This window comes from Theropithecus gelada, chromosome X, assembly GCF_003255815.1.
Source record: "Theropithecus gelada isolate Dixy chromosome X, Tgel_1.0, whole genome shotgun sequence".
Taxonomy (NCBI): domain Eukaryota; kingdom Metazoa; phylum Chordata; class Mammalia; order Primates; family Cercopithecidae; genus Theropithecus; species Theropithecus gelada.
The window spans coordinates 103,104,091-103,123,167 of NC_037689.1; the positions used below are offsets into that span (position 1 = coordinate 103,104,091).

Here is a 19,077-nt window from a genome sequence, read left to right on the forward strand (position 1 = left end):
AACATTCTTAAAGAAAATAATTTTCAACCCAGAATTTCATATCCAGCCAAGTTAAGATTCATAAGCAAAGGAGAAATAAAATCCTTTATAGACAAGCAAGTGCTGAGGGATTTTGTCAACACCAGGCCCTGCCTTGCAAGAGATCCTGAAGGAAGTACTAAATATGGAAAGGAAAAACTGGTATCAGCCACTGCAAAAACGCACCAAAATATAAAGACCAATGACACTATGAAGAAACTGCACCAACTGATGTGCAAAATAACCAGACAACATCATCATGACAGGATCAAATTCGCACATAACAATACTAAACTTAAATGTAAATGGGCTAAATGCCCCAATTAAAAGACATAGACTGGCAAACTAGATAGAGTCAAGACCCATCAGTATGCTGTATTCAGGAGACCCATCTCATGTGCAAAGACACACATAGGCTCAAAATAAAGGGATGGAGGAATATTTACCAAGCAAATGGAAAACAAAAAGAAGCAAGGGTTGCCATCCTAGTCTCTGATAAAATAGAGTTTAAACTAACAAAGATAAAAGAAAGACAAAGAAGGGCATTACATAATGGTAAAGGGATCAATGAAACAAGAAGAGCTAACTATCCTAAATATATATGCACCCAATACAGGAGCACACAGATTCATGAAACAAGTTCTTAAAGACCTACAAAGAGACTTAGACTTCCACACAGTAATAGTGGGAGACATTAACACCCCACTGTCAATATTAGACAGATCAGTAAGACAGAAAATTAACCAAGATATTCAGGAATTGAACTCAGCTCTGAACCAAGTGGACCTAATAGACATCTACAGAACTGTCCACCCCAAATCAGCAGAATATACATTCTTCTCAGTGCCACATAGCACCTATTTTAAAGCTGACCACATAATTAGTAGTAAAACACTCCTTAGCAAATGCAAAAGAATGGAAATCATAACAGTCTCTTGGACCACAGTGCAATCAAATTAGAACTCAGGGTTAAGAAACTCACTCAAAACCGCACAACAACATGGAAATTGAACAACCTGCTCCTGAATGACTACTGGGTAAATAACGAAATTAAGGCAGAAATGAAGAAGTTCTTTGAAACCAATGAGAACAAAGATGCAATGTACCAGAATCTCTGGGACACAGCTGAAACATTGTTAAGAGGGAAATTTGTAGCACTAAATACTCACAACAGAAAGCTGGAAAGATCTCAGATTGACACACTAACATCACAATTAAAAGAACTAGAGAAGCAAGAGCAAACAAATTCAAAAGCTAGCAGAAGACAAGAAATAACTAAGATCAGAGCAGAACTGAAGGAGATAGAGACACGAAAAACCCTTCAAAAAATCAATGAATCCAGGAGCTGGTTTTTTGAAAAGATTAACAAAACAGATGGACCACTAGCTGGACTAATAAAGAAGAAAAGAGAAGAATCAAGAAGACATAATAAAAAATGATAAAGGGGATATTAACACTGAAACCACAGAAATGCAAACTACCATCAGAGAATACTATAAACACCTCTACACAAATAAACTAGAAAATCTAGAAGAAATGGATAAATTCCTGGACACTTACAGTCTCCCAAGACTAAACCAGGAAGAAGTCGAATCCCTAAATAGACCAATAACAAGTTCTGAAATTGAGGCAGTAATTAATAGTCTACCAACCAAAAAAAGCCTAGGACCAGGTGGATTCACACCTAATTCTACCAGAGGTACAAAGAGGAGCTGGTACCATTTCTTCTGCAACTATTCCAATGAATAGAAAAAGAGGGAATCCCCCCTAACTCATTTTGTGAGGCCAGCATCATCCTGATACCAAAACCTGGCAGAGACACAACAAAAAGAGAAAATTTCAGGCCAATATCCCTGAAGAACATCGATGTGAAAATCCTCAACAAAATACTGGCAAACCAAATCCAGCAGCACATCAAAAAGCTTATGAACCACGATCAAGTCGGCTTCATCCCTGGGATGCAAGCCTGGTTCAACATATGCAAATCAATAAATGTAATCCATCACATAAACAGAACTAATGACAAAAACCACATAATTATCTTAATATATGCAGAAGAGGCCTTCAATAAAATTCAACACCCCTTCATGATAAAAACCGTCAATAAACTAAGTGGTGATGGAACATATCTCAAAATAGTAAGAGCTATTTATGACAAACCCATAACCAATATCATACTGAATGGGCAAAAGCTGGAAGCATTCCCTTTGAAAACTCGCATAAGACAAGGATGCCCTTTCACCACTCCTATTCAACATAGTGTTGGAAGTTGTGGCCAGGACAATCAGGCAAGAGAAAGAAATAAAGGGCATTCTAATAGAAAGAGAGGAAGTCAAATTGTCTCTGCAGACGACATGATTGTACATTTAGAAAACCTCATCGTCTCAGCCCCAAAACTCCTTAAGCTGATAAGCAACTTCAGCAAAGTCTCAGGATACAAAACAATGTAGAAAAATCACAAGCATTCCTATATACCAACAATAGTCAAGCAGAGAGCCAAATTATGAGTGAAATCCCATTCACAATTACTACAAAGAGAATAAAATACCTAGGAATACAACGTACAAGGGGCATCTTCAAGGAGATCTACAAACCACTGCTCAAGAAAATAAGAGAGTACACAAATGGAAAAACATTCTGTGCTCATGGATAGGAAGAATCAATATCATGAAAGTGGCCATATTGCCCAAAGTAATTTATAGATTCAGTGCTATTCCCATCAAGCTACCAGTTACTTTCTTCACTGAATTAGAAAAAAAAAAAAACTACCTTAAATTTCATATGGAACCAAAAAAAAGAGGGTGTATAGCCAAGACAATCCTAAGCAAAAAGAACAAAACTGGAGGCATCACACTACCTGACTTCAAACTATGCTACAAGGCTACAGTAACAAAAACAGCATGGTACTGCTACCAAAACAGATATATAGACCAGTAGAATGGAACAGAGACCTCAGAAATAACAGCACACATCTACAACCATCTGATCTTTGACAAACCTCACAAAAACAAGCAATGGAGAAAGAATTTCCTATTTAATAAATGGTGCTGGGAAAACTGGATAGCCATATGCACAAAGCTGAAACTAGTTCCCTTCCTTACACCTTATACAAAAATTAACTCAAGATAGATTGAAGACTTAAACGTAAAACCTAAAACCATAAAAAACCCTAGAAGAAAACCTAGGCAATACCATTCAGGACATAGGCATGGGCAAAGACTTCATGACTATAAACACCAAAAGCAATTGCAACAAAAGCCAAAACTGACAAATGGGATCTAATCAAACTAAAGAGCTTCTGTACAGCGAAGAAAGTATCATCTGAGAGAACAGGCAACCTACATAATAGGAGAAAATTTTTGCAAGCTACCCATTTGACAAAGGTCTAATATAGAATCTATAAGGAACTTAAATTTACATGAAAAAAAACCTCATCAGTAAGTGAGCGAAGGATATGAACAGACACTTCTCAAGAGAAGACATTTATGCAACCAACAAACATATGAAAAAAAGCTCATCATCACTGGTCATTAGAGAAATGCAAATCAAAACCACAATGAAATACCATCTCATGCCAGTTAGAATGGCTATTATTAAAAAGTCAGGAAACAACAGATGCTGGAGAGGATGTGGAGAAATAGGAAGATTTTTACTCTGTTGGTGGGAGTGTAAATTAGTTCAACCATTGTGGAAGACAGTGTGGCAATTCCTCAAGGATCTAGAACCAGAAATACCATTTGACCTAGCAATCCCATTACTGCATGTATACCCAAAGGATTATAAATCATTCTACTATAAAGACACATGCACACATATGTTTACTGCAGCACTATTTACAATAGCAAAGACTTGGAACCAACCCAAATGCCCATCAATGATACACTGGATAAAGAAAATGTGGCACATATACACCATGGAGTACTATGCAGTCATAAAAAGAATGAGTTTATATTCTTTGCAGGGACATAGATGAAGCTGGAAGCCATCATTCTCAGCAAACTAACAAAGGAACAGAAAAACAAACACCACATATTCTCACTCATAAGTGTGAGCTGAACAATGAAAACACATGGGCACAGGGAGGAGGGCATCACACACTGGGGCCTGTCAGGGGATGGGGTGTGAGGAGAGGGAGAGCATTAGGACAAATACCTAACACATGCAGAGCTTAAAACCTAGATGACGGGTTGGTAAGTGCAGCAAACCACCATGGCACATGTATACCTATGTAACAAACCTGCACGTTCTGCACATGTATCCCAGAACTTAAAGTTTAAAAAAAATCTGTTTGTCCACCCACTCAAGTTAACTAAAGAAAAGAGGATCTGTATAAAGGGGATTTTCATGTAGCACAACTGTAGGAAGTGAAAAGTGGTTGTGCTGCTGCTGTCTCCATCTCTCTGGAGTCACAGGATGATTCCTCTGTGCCTGTCTGCTCCCTAGAACCACGTACCAGTGACTCCCAAAGACAACACTTGCCTCTGGAAAGCACCCAGTTCTATTCCCCCACAGCCAGGGTCAGGCCTCTGCAGTGGCCTCAGCATCCATGGCTCTGGTCCTGGCCCCAACTCCAAGTGACCCACTGCTTCATTGCCCAACATCATGGAATCGGCCTCTCTGTTCGATTCAGTGTCTAGCATGAAAATCCATTTGGTTCTGGATGGGTCAAATATCCACTCCTGCTCCAATCATCTAAGGCCTAGATGCGAGTAGAGGGTGGGGTGTTATATACATGGTTGCCTCTTTTACCAGGCACTAGGGCAAGGAGAGAGAGAGAGAGCGCGAGAGAGACAGACAGACAGACACACACATACACACAAATAAAAGCTGCAGCACTTCTAGGGTATTGAGTGCTAATGCTCTGGAATACAAAGGAGGTCACCAAAACATGTCAGTCTCTCTGTGTCTCTCTTGCCCCACCCCAATCTATACCTCCCCTGCCCACCACTCTACTTCTACACCTCTTTCACAACCCCTATCACTGAAGTTGTTCCTAAAGGTACCACTGTCTCACCTCCTTCCCCCACTCTTCCCAGCCTTCTTCCCCTACCATCCTGGCCCTTGCCACCTCAAGCCTTCCCTCTGAAAATTAATTCGCCATTGAGATATGCATGCTTCAGTTCTATTTTGCATTTCTGCACTCAATGAGGTTTTTGCAGCCAGATTCCCCTCCCACAGTCGAAGCAAGTATCCCTCCGTGAAAAATTCACAGCGTTACACCAAGGGCAGTCCCAGTCCCCTGGCCTGCGATATACTGGAGGTCTTCTTTGCTGATGAGGTTCGGAGTATCTCCTGTCTCTTGGGTGCTCTTGAGGGTCTACTCTTTGGGGCCCCCCATCAGACCACAGGCTAGTATCAAAGGCCCCCCAGTCGGAAGGCAGCTGAGTCGGAACTGGTGCTGTGACTGTTGCTTGTGGAGGGGATATAGTGGGTATGCCTGAGAAGGAGGAAAAAGGGCTTGAGTATGAGTATGTGAATGAGGCAGGGAGCTGGACAGGAAGAGGTTCTGGTGAGGCTCTGGACCAGGGGTTCATGGTTCCAGAGAAATAAGACGTGGCTGTTTCTACCGACCTGAGATCTTCCTCCTTCTGCCCCCAATAGGTGTAATTTTCCTGATCAGCATCTCCGAGGAGCTGCAGGAGGATTCTCTCCAGCTCCTCTGTGGGCTCCATGGAGGCAGCCCCGGCCTCCACGTGGGGGAACTCTGCCTCCTTGGGGGCAGCCCCAGCCTCCACGGGGGGAGCCTCGGCCTCCATGGGAGCAGCCATGGCCTCCACCGGGGGAGACCCAGCCTCCATGGGGGGAGCCATGGCCTCCACAGGGGCAGCAACAGCCTCCACATCCCTCTGCTCTTCTTCTGCTCCTTTTCCTCCAGCAGCACCAGCAGCAGCCACCGCTGCCTCTTCTTCCTCCTCACCTGCTCCTTCTGTGCAAACCCCTCCGGCAGTGGCCAGGCCTGGCCCCCCTGCCCCCTGCTCCCACTCATGGGGAGACGCCAGCTCCTGGAGAGAAGTGGGCAGGGCTGAGGTGTGTTCTGGGGGCAAGGCGGGAGCACTGAGCAGGGTAGGACAGAGCTACCAGGTGGGAAGGGCGGGGCAAGGCGAAGCCATGGAGCAGGGTGGAGAGGGGTGGGAATGGGGCGGGGCAGTGGTACTGGTCAGGGACCAGTTGAGGGATCTTACTGCATGGAGGAGTTTCCAGCTCACCTTGTCTCGCTCTTTCTGCACCTCCACGAAGCTGGTCTGGGACATTCTTAGCCGGGAGGCCGCCTCCTTGCGTTCTGTCTCCTGCTGTGCCTTGAGCTCCTTCAGGTCTGACGCCAAGGCCTGTGCAGCTGATTTGTGCAGTTTGGCGAAGCCGTGCAGCCACCGCACCCTGTGCCTCTGTAGCTGTGCCTGCCTGCGGGCAAAGCGCACGCCCAAGGCCAGGCTGCCCCAGGTGCAGGCCTCTTTGACCTCACTGGGCACCTTGCTGTCCTCCAGGATGGCCCTCAGCTTGTCTTCCACCTCCTCCCAGGATAAGGATATATTCTCAAGATAGAACTCGGGGCCTTTTGTGTGCCTGGCCATTTTCTCGTTGATGAAGGCCACCACGTTGCTGTGCCGGAACCCACTACTGGGGTCCTCAGGTCTCAAGGCCATGATCGCCTAGGGGTTTAACGGTTTCACTAGCCCAGTGTGGATGGAGCAGCCAGTAGGTTCCTTTCCTCCCCCTTAGCCCCTCCCCTCATCCGTCTTCTCCCACCCTCTTGCCCCCGCCCTCCCGGCTCTGACAAGAGCATCCTAATGACCGTCTAACAGGCTTGTCCTACTCTAGGACTACTCCCACCAGGCCTCACCTCTTCAGCCAGAGCCAGAGGAAGTACAGGCCAACCCCGCTGTCTTAACACGCCCGAAGAGAGAGAAGGATCTCTCTCTCTCCTAAGGCTCCGGGGAAAGGAAGACTCAGAGCCAACGTTGGCTTTTACTCTGGGACTGTTCCAATTTTGAGAGACACCAGGGGTGGAAGGGAGTGAGTGAGGAAGGCCCCTGCCACTCCATTGGGATGTAAGGGAACCTGCCACATGGTTGGGAGCCCTTAAAGGTCGGAAGAAACAGGAGTGGTCAGAAAAGACTTAAAACCAAGAAAAGTAAGCCCTTATAATCAAGGCAAAAAAGTCCCACTTCTCCCTCCCTCTCCACAATGGTTTGTCCCACGCCGACGGCTAGTAGGGACCGTCCTCGAGGTTGAAGGGGAATAATAGGTGTGTTCTAGAACATGAAAAAGCCCCCCAACCCATGAAAATTCTGTAGCTCCTTTTCCAGACTCCTAAATCCTAGTAAACAGGTTAGTGACCTTTTTCTGAAATGGGCAAGATAGCAGAAATTTGAGGCTTTGTGGGCAAAAGATTATCCCAACTACTTGTAGCACAAAAGCAGCCATAAATAATACCTGAAGAAATGACCATGGCCATGTTCTAATAAAAGTTCATATATAAAACCAGGCAGTTGGCATGATTTGGCCTGTAGGTGTCAAACTCCCAACCTAGATTCGCATTTCATACATGTCCTACAGACACACACAATCAAAATGTTCATGATATAACTCCCCCTTTTCCCTGTTAAAAGAGAAACGTTAGACAAAGTTAACAGTTTGTTTAAACACACAAAACAAAAACAAAAACAAAAACAAAAAACGAGTCATGAATTTGTCAGTACTCAGAACCAGAAGAGTTTCAGAGAGCTATTCCCACCAGCATGAGAAGTGAGTTTTTATAGGCTAAATTTGGACACAAAGGAGAAAAATCACCTGATTGGTTACAGCCAGGCATTTGCCTTATTTGGACATGGTCTCATCACTTGACTGCCTGTAATTAGCTGGAGCCTGGCTAGTTGTGTTTGGTTGAAATTAGGCTGTCTTTTATACAGCTTATGTTAAGTTTCAGTCTGTTTAAATGCTAAGTTAGGTTGCAGTTTGTTAGATAGGAACTCAAAGTATGGAAACAGCTTCAAACTAATGGCCTCTTGCTTATTTTAATATATGCAGGAGATGATTCCCCTCCTAAATTCCTATGTTGCCCAATACAGAAACCTCAAAATCAAATTTTTAAGTCACCTACTCTTCATACCTACCCTTAAAAATAAGTCAAGTAAGAGACCAAATCTTGTTGCTGTGACCTCAGAAACTTCTAAGACATCCATGCCCACTTAGGGAATGTCCATGTTACTTCCCAAATAATCTTCCTGTCTTTAATTTCTTTATAATCCCTAATGACTTCCTAATCTTTCCTATGATCATGCTTCTCTTAAGCTTAAAAACATTTGATGGCTCCTTGTGACACACTCCTTGTCCTGACATTAGAATCTCACCCCAGGATACCATTCTAATTTAACTCTCTCAACTCTGTTATCCACCATCATTTATGTACCTAAGGGACTAAGCCATACAGGGATACGCTGATTTGGGGGTTTTAAGTTATTTTCCCTTCTGAAAAAATCAGAGCATTCATTTTTTATTATATGGGCATTATGTTCTATTCTATGAACTACATTTAAAAAGACAATATTTCTTCTCTAAGGGTCTTTTGTCAGATAATTAGAGAGGAAAAAGACAATAAATCAGGCATTAAAATATTACCTAAGATGGTAGTTAAACTCCAGAGGCATAAAGTCCCACCATTTAAATGCTGTTTTTTGATGCTGTCTTGTGATTTCTTTCCTTCTCAGCTTGTATATTGTTTTTATCAGCCGTCAGTGGAAAGGGTTCGTGTTTTGGCTTATTCTAGAGTGACTTCTATAGAAAGAGCATCCAGAAGATAATGTAGCAAAGAGAATGGTGAGGAAAGGGGGAGAGAGACTGGAGTCAGGAAGGCCCATTAGGGAGATGCTAAAGCAATTCAAGAAGTAAACTAAAGCAGTGGAAATAGGGACGGAAAGAAGAGTGTAGAGAGCCATTTGGTAGATAGAATGCATAGGGATATCAGAGACAAGGATGAGGGAATGCTGAGGATAATGCCCAGGTATCTGGTATAGGGTTCTAAGTAGATAGCCCTGTTATTGACTTAGATGGAGAATGAAGAATAATTTTTGGGGGATGAGTTCACCTTTAGACATATTGACATTTAAATACCTGTTGGGACCATGTGCAGTACTCACCCTGTAATCCCAGCACTTTGGGAGGCCGAGGTGGGCGGATCACCTGAGGTCAGGAGTTGGAGACCAGTCTAGCAAACATGACAAAATCCTGTCTCTACTAAAAATACAAAAATTAGCTGGGCATGATGGCGCACGCCTGTAGTCCCAGCTACTGAGGCAGAAGAACCGCTTGTACCTGGGAGGCGGAGGTTGCAGTGAGCCAAGATCATGCCACTGCACTCCAGCCTGGGCAACAAAGCAAGACTCAGTCTCAAAAAACAAAAACAAAAACAAAAACAAAAACAAACAAACAAACAAAAATCCTGTTGGGCATCCTGGTGGAGATACTCAGTAGGCAGTTTGATATATGAGTCTAGAACTTAGGAGAGACATCAGAGCTGCAGATGTAGTATTGAAAGGTGAAAGCTGTATTTACAGCAGCGGTTGAAATAAGGGACAGAATATGGAGCAAGAAGAGTAGAGGGCTGAGGACAGAACCCTGGCCTGACTTCATGGATCTCCTCCTTTCTACAGCTGTGTGCTACCATTGCTGATTTTGTAGTAGTCCCCCTTACTCCTTTGTGTTCTTGTCTACTAACTTCAGAACATCTTTTCCTTATCTCTTTTATTCCCTCTATAATACTTTAAACATGAACTTCAGTTTGTGATTAGTTGTCTGTTTATGCTGCCATTCTTCCATTTCTGCTTATAAATACTTAGGAAATTAAAAGTAAATTGTTTCTTTTAGCAGCCTGGAGGAGGGAGAAAGTGAAGAAAGAGAAACCTGTTAGGAGGTTCCTTCAATAGTGCAGTAAAAACACGATTAGGGCTTTAACTGTGGCAGGACCTCAATGAGATGTCAGATGAGGAGAGATTTTTGACCTACAGTTAGCATGACTTGTTAACTAATTGTAGTAATATATGAGAAATAAATATGGGTGTTGGAGTAGAAAATGATTTTGAGGCATTTGACTTGATAAACTAGGTTTTGTGACAAGTGATGCCTCAAACCATAATAGATATGAGGAAAAACAGACTATAGAGAGGAGATAAATTCAGTTTTAGATTGACAAATGCCTTCGTGATAGTTATATTGAATTATAGTTGAGTGGCTGTACTGGGCTGGAAGTTAGGTGAGAGGACAAAACTAGAGATATGTGTTATAAATTTGGGCATTTTCAGTGCTCAGTTTTTGGCTTAAGACCTCGTGCTTCAATAAAATTGCTGGAGATGAAGGTTGGAAGGAGAGAATAAGCAGGACAAAAAAAAAAAAAAAAAAAAAAAACACAAAAAAAAAACAGAGGAAGGAATTCTGAGGTCTTGGAAAGGGTAGCAAATACCTTTAGGGATAGGATAAGGAAGAACAAGCAGTAGGAGTAGTCAGAGTAGACAATCAAAAAAGGGAGATATTTTAGACCTAAGGAGAGATTTGGAAGGTAAAAAGAGTGTTACTAGTTTCATATAATGCACAGAGGTTACATAGGATAAGGGTGAACAAGAGGTCATTAGATTTAGCTAATAAGATAGCCTTAGTGATTCAAGTGATGAGAGTCAATGGAAAGGTGAGGCAGGTGCCAGATGATAAGGGATCATAGAATGAAATTAGAGGAACAAGTAGAAATTTTGAATACTAACTAGTCTTTCAAGATCTCTGACACAGTAGAGAATTCTACCACCAGGAGTCAGAAAATAGATCGTGGAAGCATAGGATATGACAGCTTATTTGGTGAGACAACTAAGTTATACAATTTTCAACACAAAGACAGGGAAAATAATCTGGTATTTACTGTATAAAGAAAGAGGTAATCATATGTAAAGAAAACTCTGTGTTTTGAAGAGTTTGCATTGTGACCCAGGAAATGAGGCCAAACCTGTGTGAATTCTATGATAATAACTATGAAATAACATATTGACAGATGCAAAAATATCAGTGTAATCTGATATTTATAGTTAAAGAGTGAGGAAGTGAGAAATAGTTATTAAAGTCAGTTAAATTGGTTGGGGAAGGATTTCTGGAGGAGAGTTATGTTCTTGGTCTTAGTAGAAACATTGGAGTTCTCCAAAGATTTATGAAGACCTTTCTGGTTGTAGTATGATGTGTCTCAGATTACCATTCTTAAAATTGTCTTCATCCAAACAAGAAAGCAGGAATCACTCATACTATGATGTGGAAAATGGTGGTGTCAGGGAACCTTTCAAATTTACCTTCGTTATTACCTTACGTTTATCCACATCCTCAATCATTGGCAGTCAGATTTTGAACAAGCTGCCTGTACCATTAGGTGGCATATTACAATTGCCTTTCCCTTAGGAATGGTGACATGAGCTTACCACTAGAATAATCTACAAATCCTAGCTATATATAAATGGATTGTTACATATATATGTACTGTATACTTTTTTCCTTGAGTAGGTTTCTAACTTTAATGCAGTTTCCAAATAAATTATAGTTTGCTTTGAATTCAAGGTGAAGAATATTTTGATGACAAAAATTTTATTTTGAGTGAGTAGTTTTTAAAATACACATAATGTTTACTATAACCTTGTCCACGAGCTACTTTTTTAAAAAAACAATAACAGCAAGAAGAAAACAAAACATCTTTGATTCACTTTATGGGTTGGGTTGGGAATCAGTAGATAGTGTGATAATAGTGGTGATGATGTTAAAGGAAATTAATTTTTGTTGAGCACTTAGTATATGCCAGGCACTGTGCTATGAGCTTTAAATGAACTATCTCATTGGTAGGAGAGAATTCTCCATGGGGTTCTTGCATTATTATTTTTTTCTTTTTTTGTGACAGAGTCTCCTCTGTCACCCAGACTGGAGTGCAATGGCACGATCTCAGCTCACTGCAACCTCCGCATCTCAGGTTCAAGTGATTCTCCCATCTCAGCCTACCAAGTAGCTGGGATTACAGGCACCCACCATCATACCCAGCTAATTTTTGTAGAGATAGGATTTCACCATGTTAGCCAGCCTGGTCTTGAACTCCTGACCTCAGGTGATCTGCCTGCCTCAGCCTCCCAAAGTGTTGGGATTACAGGCGTGAACCACCGTGCCTGGCCAAAGAATAGCCTTAGAAGACAGAAATAGTGTCTATCACTAGAGCAAAAGGCAGGTTTGCTTATAGCCTTGGAAAATACAGTTAGTATCTGCCTCTGGAACAAAGGGCAGACATGCTTATGGCCCATTATAAGAAATTTGTGTTTCTTAAGCTTGGGGTTCTTTTGTAATACAACACACTACTTCTACAAGTGTCACCTGATCCTCTTTGTATTATCCTATGGGAATTGAGTTTGCATAAGCAACACAAATACTGATACTTTGGCTACTGTCATTGCTGCAATTAACTGTTTATTATTTCTGACCTAGGATTCTGGTGTCTTCTACCAGTTTCCATGAAACTAGCAGGCTAAATTTTTAGTGCATAAGCAAGGTAAAATCTCAGACCCTTTACCATTATTTCTTTTCTTTTCTTTTTTCTTTTGTTTTTTTGAGACAGAGTTTCACTCTGTTGCTCAGGCTGGAGTGCAATGGCGTGATCTCAGCTCACTGCAACCCGGGTTCAAGTGATTCTCGTGCCTCAGCGTCCCAAGTAGCTGGGATTACAAGAGCATACTACCATGCCAACTATTTTTTTGTTTTGTATTTTTAGTAGAGACAGTTTTGTTATGTTGGCCAGGCTGGTCTCGAACTCCTGTCCACAAGTGATCCACCCGCTTGGCCTCCCAAAGTGCTGGGAATACAGGTGTGAGCCACTGGGCCTGGCCCCCTTTACCATTCTTAACACTTGCATAATAAAACAACCCTCTAAAGATAGCTGCTTTTATTATTCTAATTCCACATATACCAAAAACTGAGATTTAGTCACCCATGCAAAGATTCATAGGTAAGACATTATAGAGCTGGGATTTGAACCCAAGTCTAACTCTAAAAGCTGCATTATCAAGCACTCAAGTCCTTGGATTGACCTTTTATCTGACTGCATCATGAACTACAAGAAAGTTATGCTTAAATAATTCTGGGTTGCAGATTACAAGTGTCATGTCAAAGGTTGAATGTTCATGTCAGCAGGAGATAAGAACAGTTAAAAAATTATGATATGTTTATGCCCCCACAAATCCTTGTTTGTTTAATTACCAGGTTTATACCTTATGGAAAAAATGTACATAAACTTAAAACCTATTATATTGACATTTTTACAGGTTAGAGATATCATCTATGAGTGACAGCATTATTTGTTTTGTTTTGTTTTTTAAACCAACAAAAATCCCTGAGCTCTTTACAACTCTGCAAGCCTAGAAGTAAGATGATTTACTTAAGACTAAAAGTGACAAAAGTGAATTCATTCAATAGATCCTCACTTGTTTACCCAAACTTCTTCTTATTAGCATAGATATTTTTATCTTTATATTAGGTTTACATCTGCTTTTCAATGTATATAAACAGCATGGCACATAGAAGGTGCCCATTAAATGTCATTTGAATGATTCTAAAGGGTTGTGGGTCTTCAAAGAATGGTAATATTAATACACAGTTCAGGGCTTTGACCATCTTTGGTGTTTTAATGCATTAACATTGCAAGTTTGCAGTTTTATGTAATTATTTCTGCAGTCATCTGAAAGTCCCCTTTCCAATCAAGCTGAAAAGATTTTTTAATAAAACTTTCTTCTTTTTCTTTTTTTAATATTTTCAATTTAAACTTTTTTAAATAAGGTAAAATATACATATGTAATTTACCATCCTTACCATTTTAAATGTACAGTTCAGCTGTAATAAATACATGATATTCTTTTCCCCCCTTATCCTCCTTTACTAGAAAACTTAATTTTTCTAATGATTTCTGAGAAATAGAACTCATCAAATGGCTTGAAACCTTGTTTGTTTATTCATTTGTTTTCCTTCCTTGAATTTGCTAAAATATCAGTTGCTAGATCTTATTATGTTTTAAGGAGGACAGTCTTATTCAATGACTGTAGATTGATTAATTGATGTTATATATAGCGAATCAATTCATCTTATAAAATTTCAGACAGTAAAGCTTGTTTTAGTTTGCTTATCATTAGATGGTCTCTGAAATTTGCAAGGAAAGTATTTTGAAGTGAGGATAAGACAATCGAATAAATCAGTTAGGAAAGTTTCAACTGTATCATGAGGCATTTTATCTAGGGCTTTTGATTTTCGGTACAAGAAAGATCCCTAATTTATTTAGATTGTTTTCACTAGCTTAGTCCTGGTGATATGACAAGTTCACATATGCTCAAATTCTAAAGTAAAACTTTAGATTTTATAGTATGGGCATGTTTTATAAATGGGAGTTAGAAAAGGAATTTGGATGTTTCATGTGTATTTTAAATTATGAGTTTTACTCTTCTCCCCAGAGAACCCAAGATTGGTCAATATTTTCCCTTAGAAATACATCTGGGGAAAAAGTTCTAATTATGACCTAAACAAGCTAACATTAAACCTTTGGAATAGCAAGCAAGATTTATTTATAAATTTTCTAATTCTTCTGTGCTATGCAAATTAACATTATTCCTTAGATGTTATCTTTACACATCTGCTTTTCTTTCTATCAGCTTCCTCAAGTTGGTATGGATAACCACAAGTTAGTTTGGCTGTTAAGCAATGTTAGCATCGAGTTCTGAGAGTATTCAAGGGCTAGCAGCCAATAAACCTTGGTTCTGAACTACTGACCAGCTATGTTAGCTTGACTAAGTTCTTTGCCTCTCTGTGTCTATGTTTTACTCCTGTAAGGGATACTTACCCTGCCAATTTTACTGGGTTATTGGCAGAATTAAATAAGATAATAGATATAGAAGTACTTGGAAAGATTACTAATGTGTGTAATTGTAAGTTGTTGTTGCAGTATCATTGCAAAGGCCTTTTGCCCACATTGAGCCTGAGTGTGTTCCTTGTCTTCCTCAGGATGTGAAGTAGGGAGAGAAAAAAATACCATCTCCATTCTTGCACACTCGTCAGTCTGCCTCCTCAACCTCACATAGCTCTAATTGTACCTAATGAAAGTAACATTTTTAGGTCCCAGTTGCAGGAAATATTTTAAATAGAACCTGCCTGGGGCATTTTTCAAAATAAAATCTAAATAATGCAAGATTGTTAGCATGAACTGTGCCAGGGCTAGATTACACAACTAATAAAAATCAACCTGAGTTTCAGACTGTCCGGCAGCCTTGATTATACCTCCCCCAGGTCACCTGTGGTGATAATAGGACTCACATCAGACCTTGTCTTTGAGTTCCAGGGACCTTGGTCATCCTCAATGACCAATGACTTCATACTATGACTTGTTCATGAGTTAACAAAGTAGATTGTCAGCATCTATTCACATGTCAGCATCTATTCACATGTCTGTGACCAGAATGAGAATGTATACTTACTGGGCCCTGGCTTAAAGTTGTTTGTAGATAAGGGTTAGGAAGGACACACTTCCTCCTTCAACTCACTCATCAGCCATCTACAGGGTAGCTTCCTTGCCCTTAACACCACCTCAAATCAACATAAATGCTGCTGACACCATCTACATTGTTTATACTTTGGAGAGGTTGGGGAATGAACACATGAATGGCTCTTGTCTTGTGCCTGGAAACCTGGCTTTGAGGTCTCTGGGCTTTGTTATAGAAGGCATTTGTCTAAGAAGCTCCCAGAAGTAAGTTTTTTTGTTTGTTTGTATGTTTTTTGAGACAGAGTCTCACTCTGTCACCCAAGCTGAAATGCAGTGGTATGATCTCAGCTCACTGCAACCTCTGCCTCCTGGGTTCAAGTGATTCTCCGGCCTCAGCCTCTGGAGTAAATGGGACTACAGGCGCGTGCCACCACGGCTGGCTAATTTTTTGTATTTTAAGTAGAAACGGGGTTTCACCGTGTTAGGCAGGCTGGTCTCAATCTCCTGACCTCGTGATCCACCCGCCTCGGCCTCCCAAAGTGCTGGGATTACAGGTGTTAGCCACCGTGCCCGGCTAGAAGTAAACCTTTTTAAGTGGAGCCTTTACTAACTCTTTGACCTCCAAGGTTCTGCCTCTTCCTAGTAGCTAGTACTCAGAGTACCTGGAAGTTCCTTCCTGCCTTAGCTGCTTTCTCTTGATACACTTCTTTTTGTGACTAAGTCAGTGTATCTTTTTGATTCTCTCAGACCTACATGGCTCTCTAGTATTAGACCTTTTGCCCAACTGACCTCTTCCAGACTGTTTCCTGTCAAGTAGTACTTCTAACCCAGTGGACTATTTTAACCCGCTGCTGCCAGTGTGTTGTTTTTATATTGTTCATGATTATTATATCACATGTAAATTATAAGTAGTACATATTAGATATGTATATTATTATACATATACACATATTAGTTATAGATGTATACATACATATTAGTTATACATATGTATATATAATTATATATATATATATATCTTTTAATATATTTAACAATGCTGGCAATACCTACAATTCTAATTAGAGATACAATTGTTTGAATACCTACTTTTTGATAGATACTGTATTAGGTATTTTACATACATTATTTAACACTTACAGTGATCTGAACAGGTCAGGTATAAAAATGTAAACCTATTTTTACTCATAGTTGTATAATGAAAGGAACTACTTCCTCCCACCTCCAATGGAGCCACCATAAACAGCTTCTTATCCTCATGTTTCAGGTGAAGAAACTGAGACTCAGAAAGGTTAAACAATTTGTCCAAGGTCACAGAACTAGTTGAGCCTAGTGAGTCTTAGTTTAAAGATGATGCTTTGTTAAGAAACCACTATATCAGATTGGTCCTCTACTTTAGTCTACTCTATTTTCTACCCAGGGATAAATACATTTGGGATAGTTAGCTTCTTTCAGAGCATTGAACATTTCACCTACTTCTATTATTGAGATATCTGGTCAACTCTTCTTCTGTGGAGGTATGACATAATAATTGAAAAGTTTTTAACAAGTACGTCCCTTTCACCTGTATGAATGAACACCGTGGAGCAGATATGATCAAAGCCAGTAACATCGAGAACTGTTCAGAATACTTTGGATATCCAGCAGAGGTGATTATCTTTCTTCTGTGTTAGATACTTTTTAAATAACTGTAACCATTTAGCTTCCCTCTATCCCCTGCCCCTGCCCGTCCTTCTTGTCTTTCAGATGTAGCCAATATTTTTAATTCTTTGCCAATATGCTGCTGCACAAAACTTGGCCAATCTTTCTTCTAGTGACTATCCACAAATACTTGCAAATTATCCGGGTCATACTTATACAAGGAATGTGATATTTGATAAACCATATACCTTCATCTGAAGGAATATGATATTTGACAAGCCATATACCTTCATCTGAAGAAAGGGGGGTATATACCACATGGAACTGATACAAAAGTAGAAAAAAATAACTTGTCTCTCAAATAGATACCTTTTGATGCCCATTCATTTAATCAACTAACGTTTACTAAGCATCTATATCTATTCATTTAGATCCCAGGGATGGTGTAATGAACAAGAGCAACAAATTCCTTGCCCTTTTTAGTGCATACTTTAACAAATAAACAAATATTAGAAGATCAGATAAGAGCAAGTATAAAGGCCTATTTTTTGAATAATAGTGTGTTCAATGAACAGAGAAAATGCCAGTGTGGCTGCACTCTAATGAGTAAAGGGGAGAGTGTTATGTAGAGCTAGATCATGTATGGCTTTGTATGAAGCAAGGAGACTTGGAAATATTTAACACTGAAGTATTTAAAAAATGGTGAAAAAGAGCTAAGTTGATTGAGCTAAATTGATTTACCCTTCTTCTCTGAAATATATTATTATTACTACTATTGTGGCTTTAGATTCATGGCATTTAAAGAGGCTGTCCAATGTCTGACAAGAACATAAATGTTTCTTTCATTTAATCCCCACTGGGCATATCTTACGCCCTTTGTGTTCCAGGAACCCATATAGAGGAAGAAATAAAAGCAAATCCCACAATCTACATAGTGTGATGGGGTTGCATCTAAACATCAGAATTGGAGTGCTTTGATAGTTTCCTTCTCAGATGACAGAGGCCTGAGCATAGTCAGGGGCGCTTGCCAGAAATTAACTTTACCAGAAGCCTAAGTAGGAATCATTCTTATTAACTTAGTTTGTAAACCCAAGAGGCATAGCCATCTGCATTCCTGTGTTTTGCATGATGTCTGGGATTTAAAATTTCAGTAAGTGAGTACTAAGCAGTATGAATAGTGCCGATCATTTGGTACTGTCTTAAAATTGTTGGTTGGCATGCTAATCCCATCTGTTAGGATTGTTATTACTCAGTTATAAAGCACTTGGTTTGAATTGCCTCCCTTAGCAATTTTAGTTTTGACAGCACATATCCCTTAATGTTTAAAACAAATATGGTCCCGAAATGTCTTCCATAAAGTAAAATTAAATACTCCAACCAAGATTTACAGCTAATCTGTATAGTGTTATCAGACTGCTTCTGATTTCTTCCTCACACTTTTCCATTTTCTTTCGTGTTTGACATCTTCCGGAATCCAAGTAAGGTAGAGTAGACAAAGGTCATGGATTATACATAGAAAAACAAAGGCAGAATTTTTATTTATTTGTATTTATTTATTGTAGTTAATTAGATTCATTAAATATGTTTATTGAACTCACATTATTGAGAAAGTGCTAACCAAGGTACAAGAAGACAGAATTTTTGTTCAATGAATGTCCTTATGTAATGTGTTAGCCAATCAATGCCCAATTTATAAGTGGCCTTATGATAACATTCAGGGTTGAAAATTCTTTATAATGCTAGTGCTGGTTGATACAATTAATCCCAACTGACCAGACTCTAGTGGGATTTCTTCTTTATAAAAGCCCAAAATTCAACACCTGGCACATCTCAGTGAGTACCTTAAAAAGCTAAGTAGTTAACAGGTAAATTAACCTGTAAGCTAACAGATATTCTCTGGA

At 40.0% G+C, this 19,077-nt stretch overlaps 2 protein-coding genes across 2 annotated transcripts in view; one reads left to right on the forward strand and one right to left on the reverse strand.

Annotated features, from left to right (window-relative positions):
- The window catches only part of IL1RAPL2 (interleukin 1 receptor accessory protein like 2), a 1,281,282-nt gene that overhangs the window by 680,525 nt on the left and 581,680 nt on the right, over positions 1–19,077 (forward strand). The gene's annotated exons all lie outside the window — the stretch shown is intronic.
- Positions 5,125–6,949, reverse strand: TEX13A (testis expressed 13A). The gene is made up of 4 exons (XM_025372669.1): positions 6,857–6,949; positions 6,225–6,665; positions 5,826–6,020; positions 5,125–5,762 (listed from the first exon to the last, which is right to left on the reverse strand). The coding sequence occupies exons 2-4, from the start codon at positions 6,657–6,659 to the stop codon at positions 5,160–5,162; spliced, it is 1,233 nt and encodes a 410-aa protein (XP_025228454.1). The 5' UTR covers positions 6,660–6,665; positions 6,857–6,949; the 3' UTR covers positions 5,125–5,159.

Excerpts from the sequence above, each read along its gene's own strand:
- TEX13A (XM_025372669.1), bottom strand. The coding sequence starts at position 6,659 with ATGGCCTTGAGACCTGAGGACCCCAGTAGTGGGTTCCGGCACAGCAAC. Across the intron at positions 6,021-6,224 it reads TGCAGAAAGAGCGAGACAAG|GAGCTGGCGTCTCCCCATGA; the intron begins GTGAGCTGGAAA and ends ACTTCTCTCCAG. Across the intron at positions 5,763-5,825 it reads CTGCCCCTGTGGAGGCCATG|GCTCCCCCCGTGGAGGCTGG; the intron begins GCTCCCCCCATG and ends ATGGAGGCCGAG.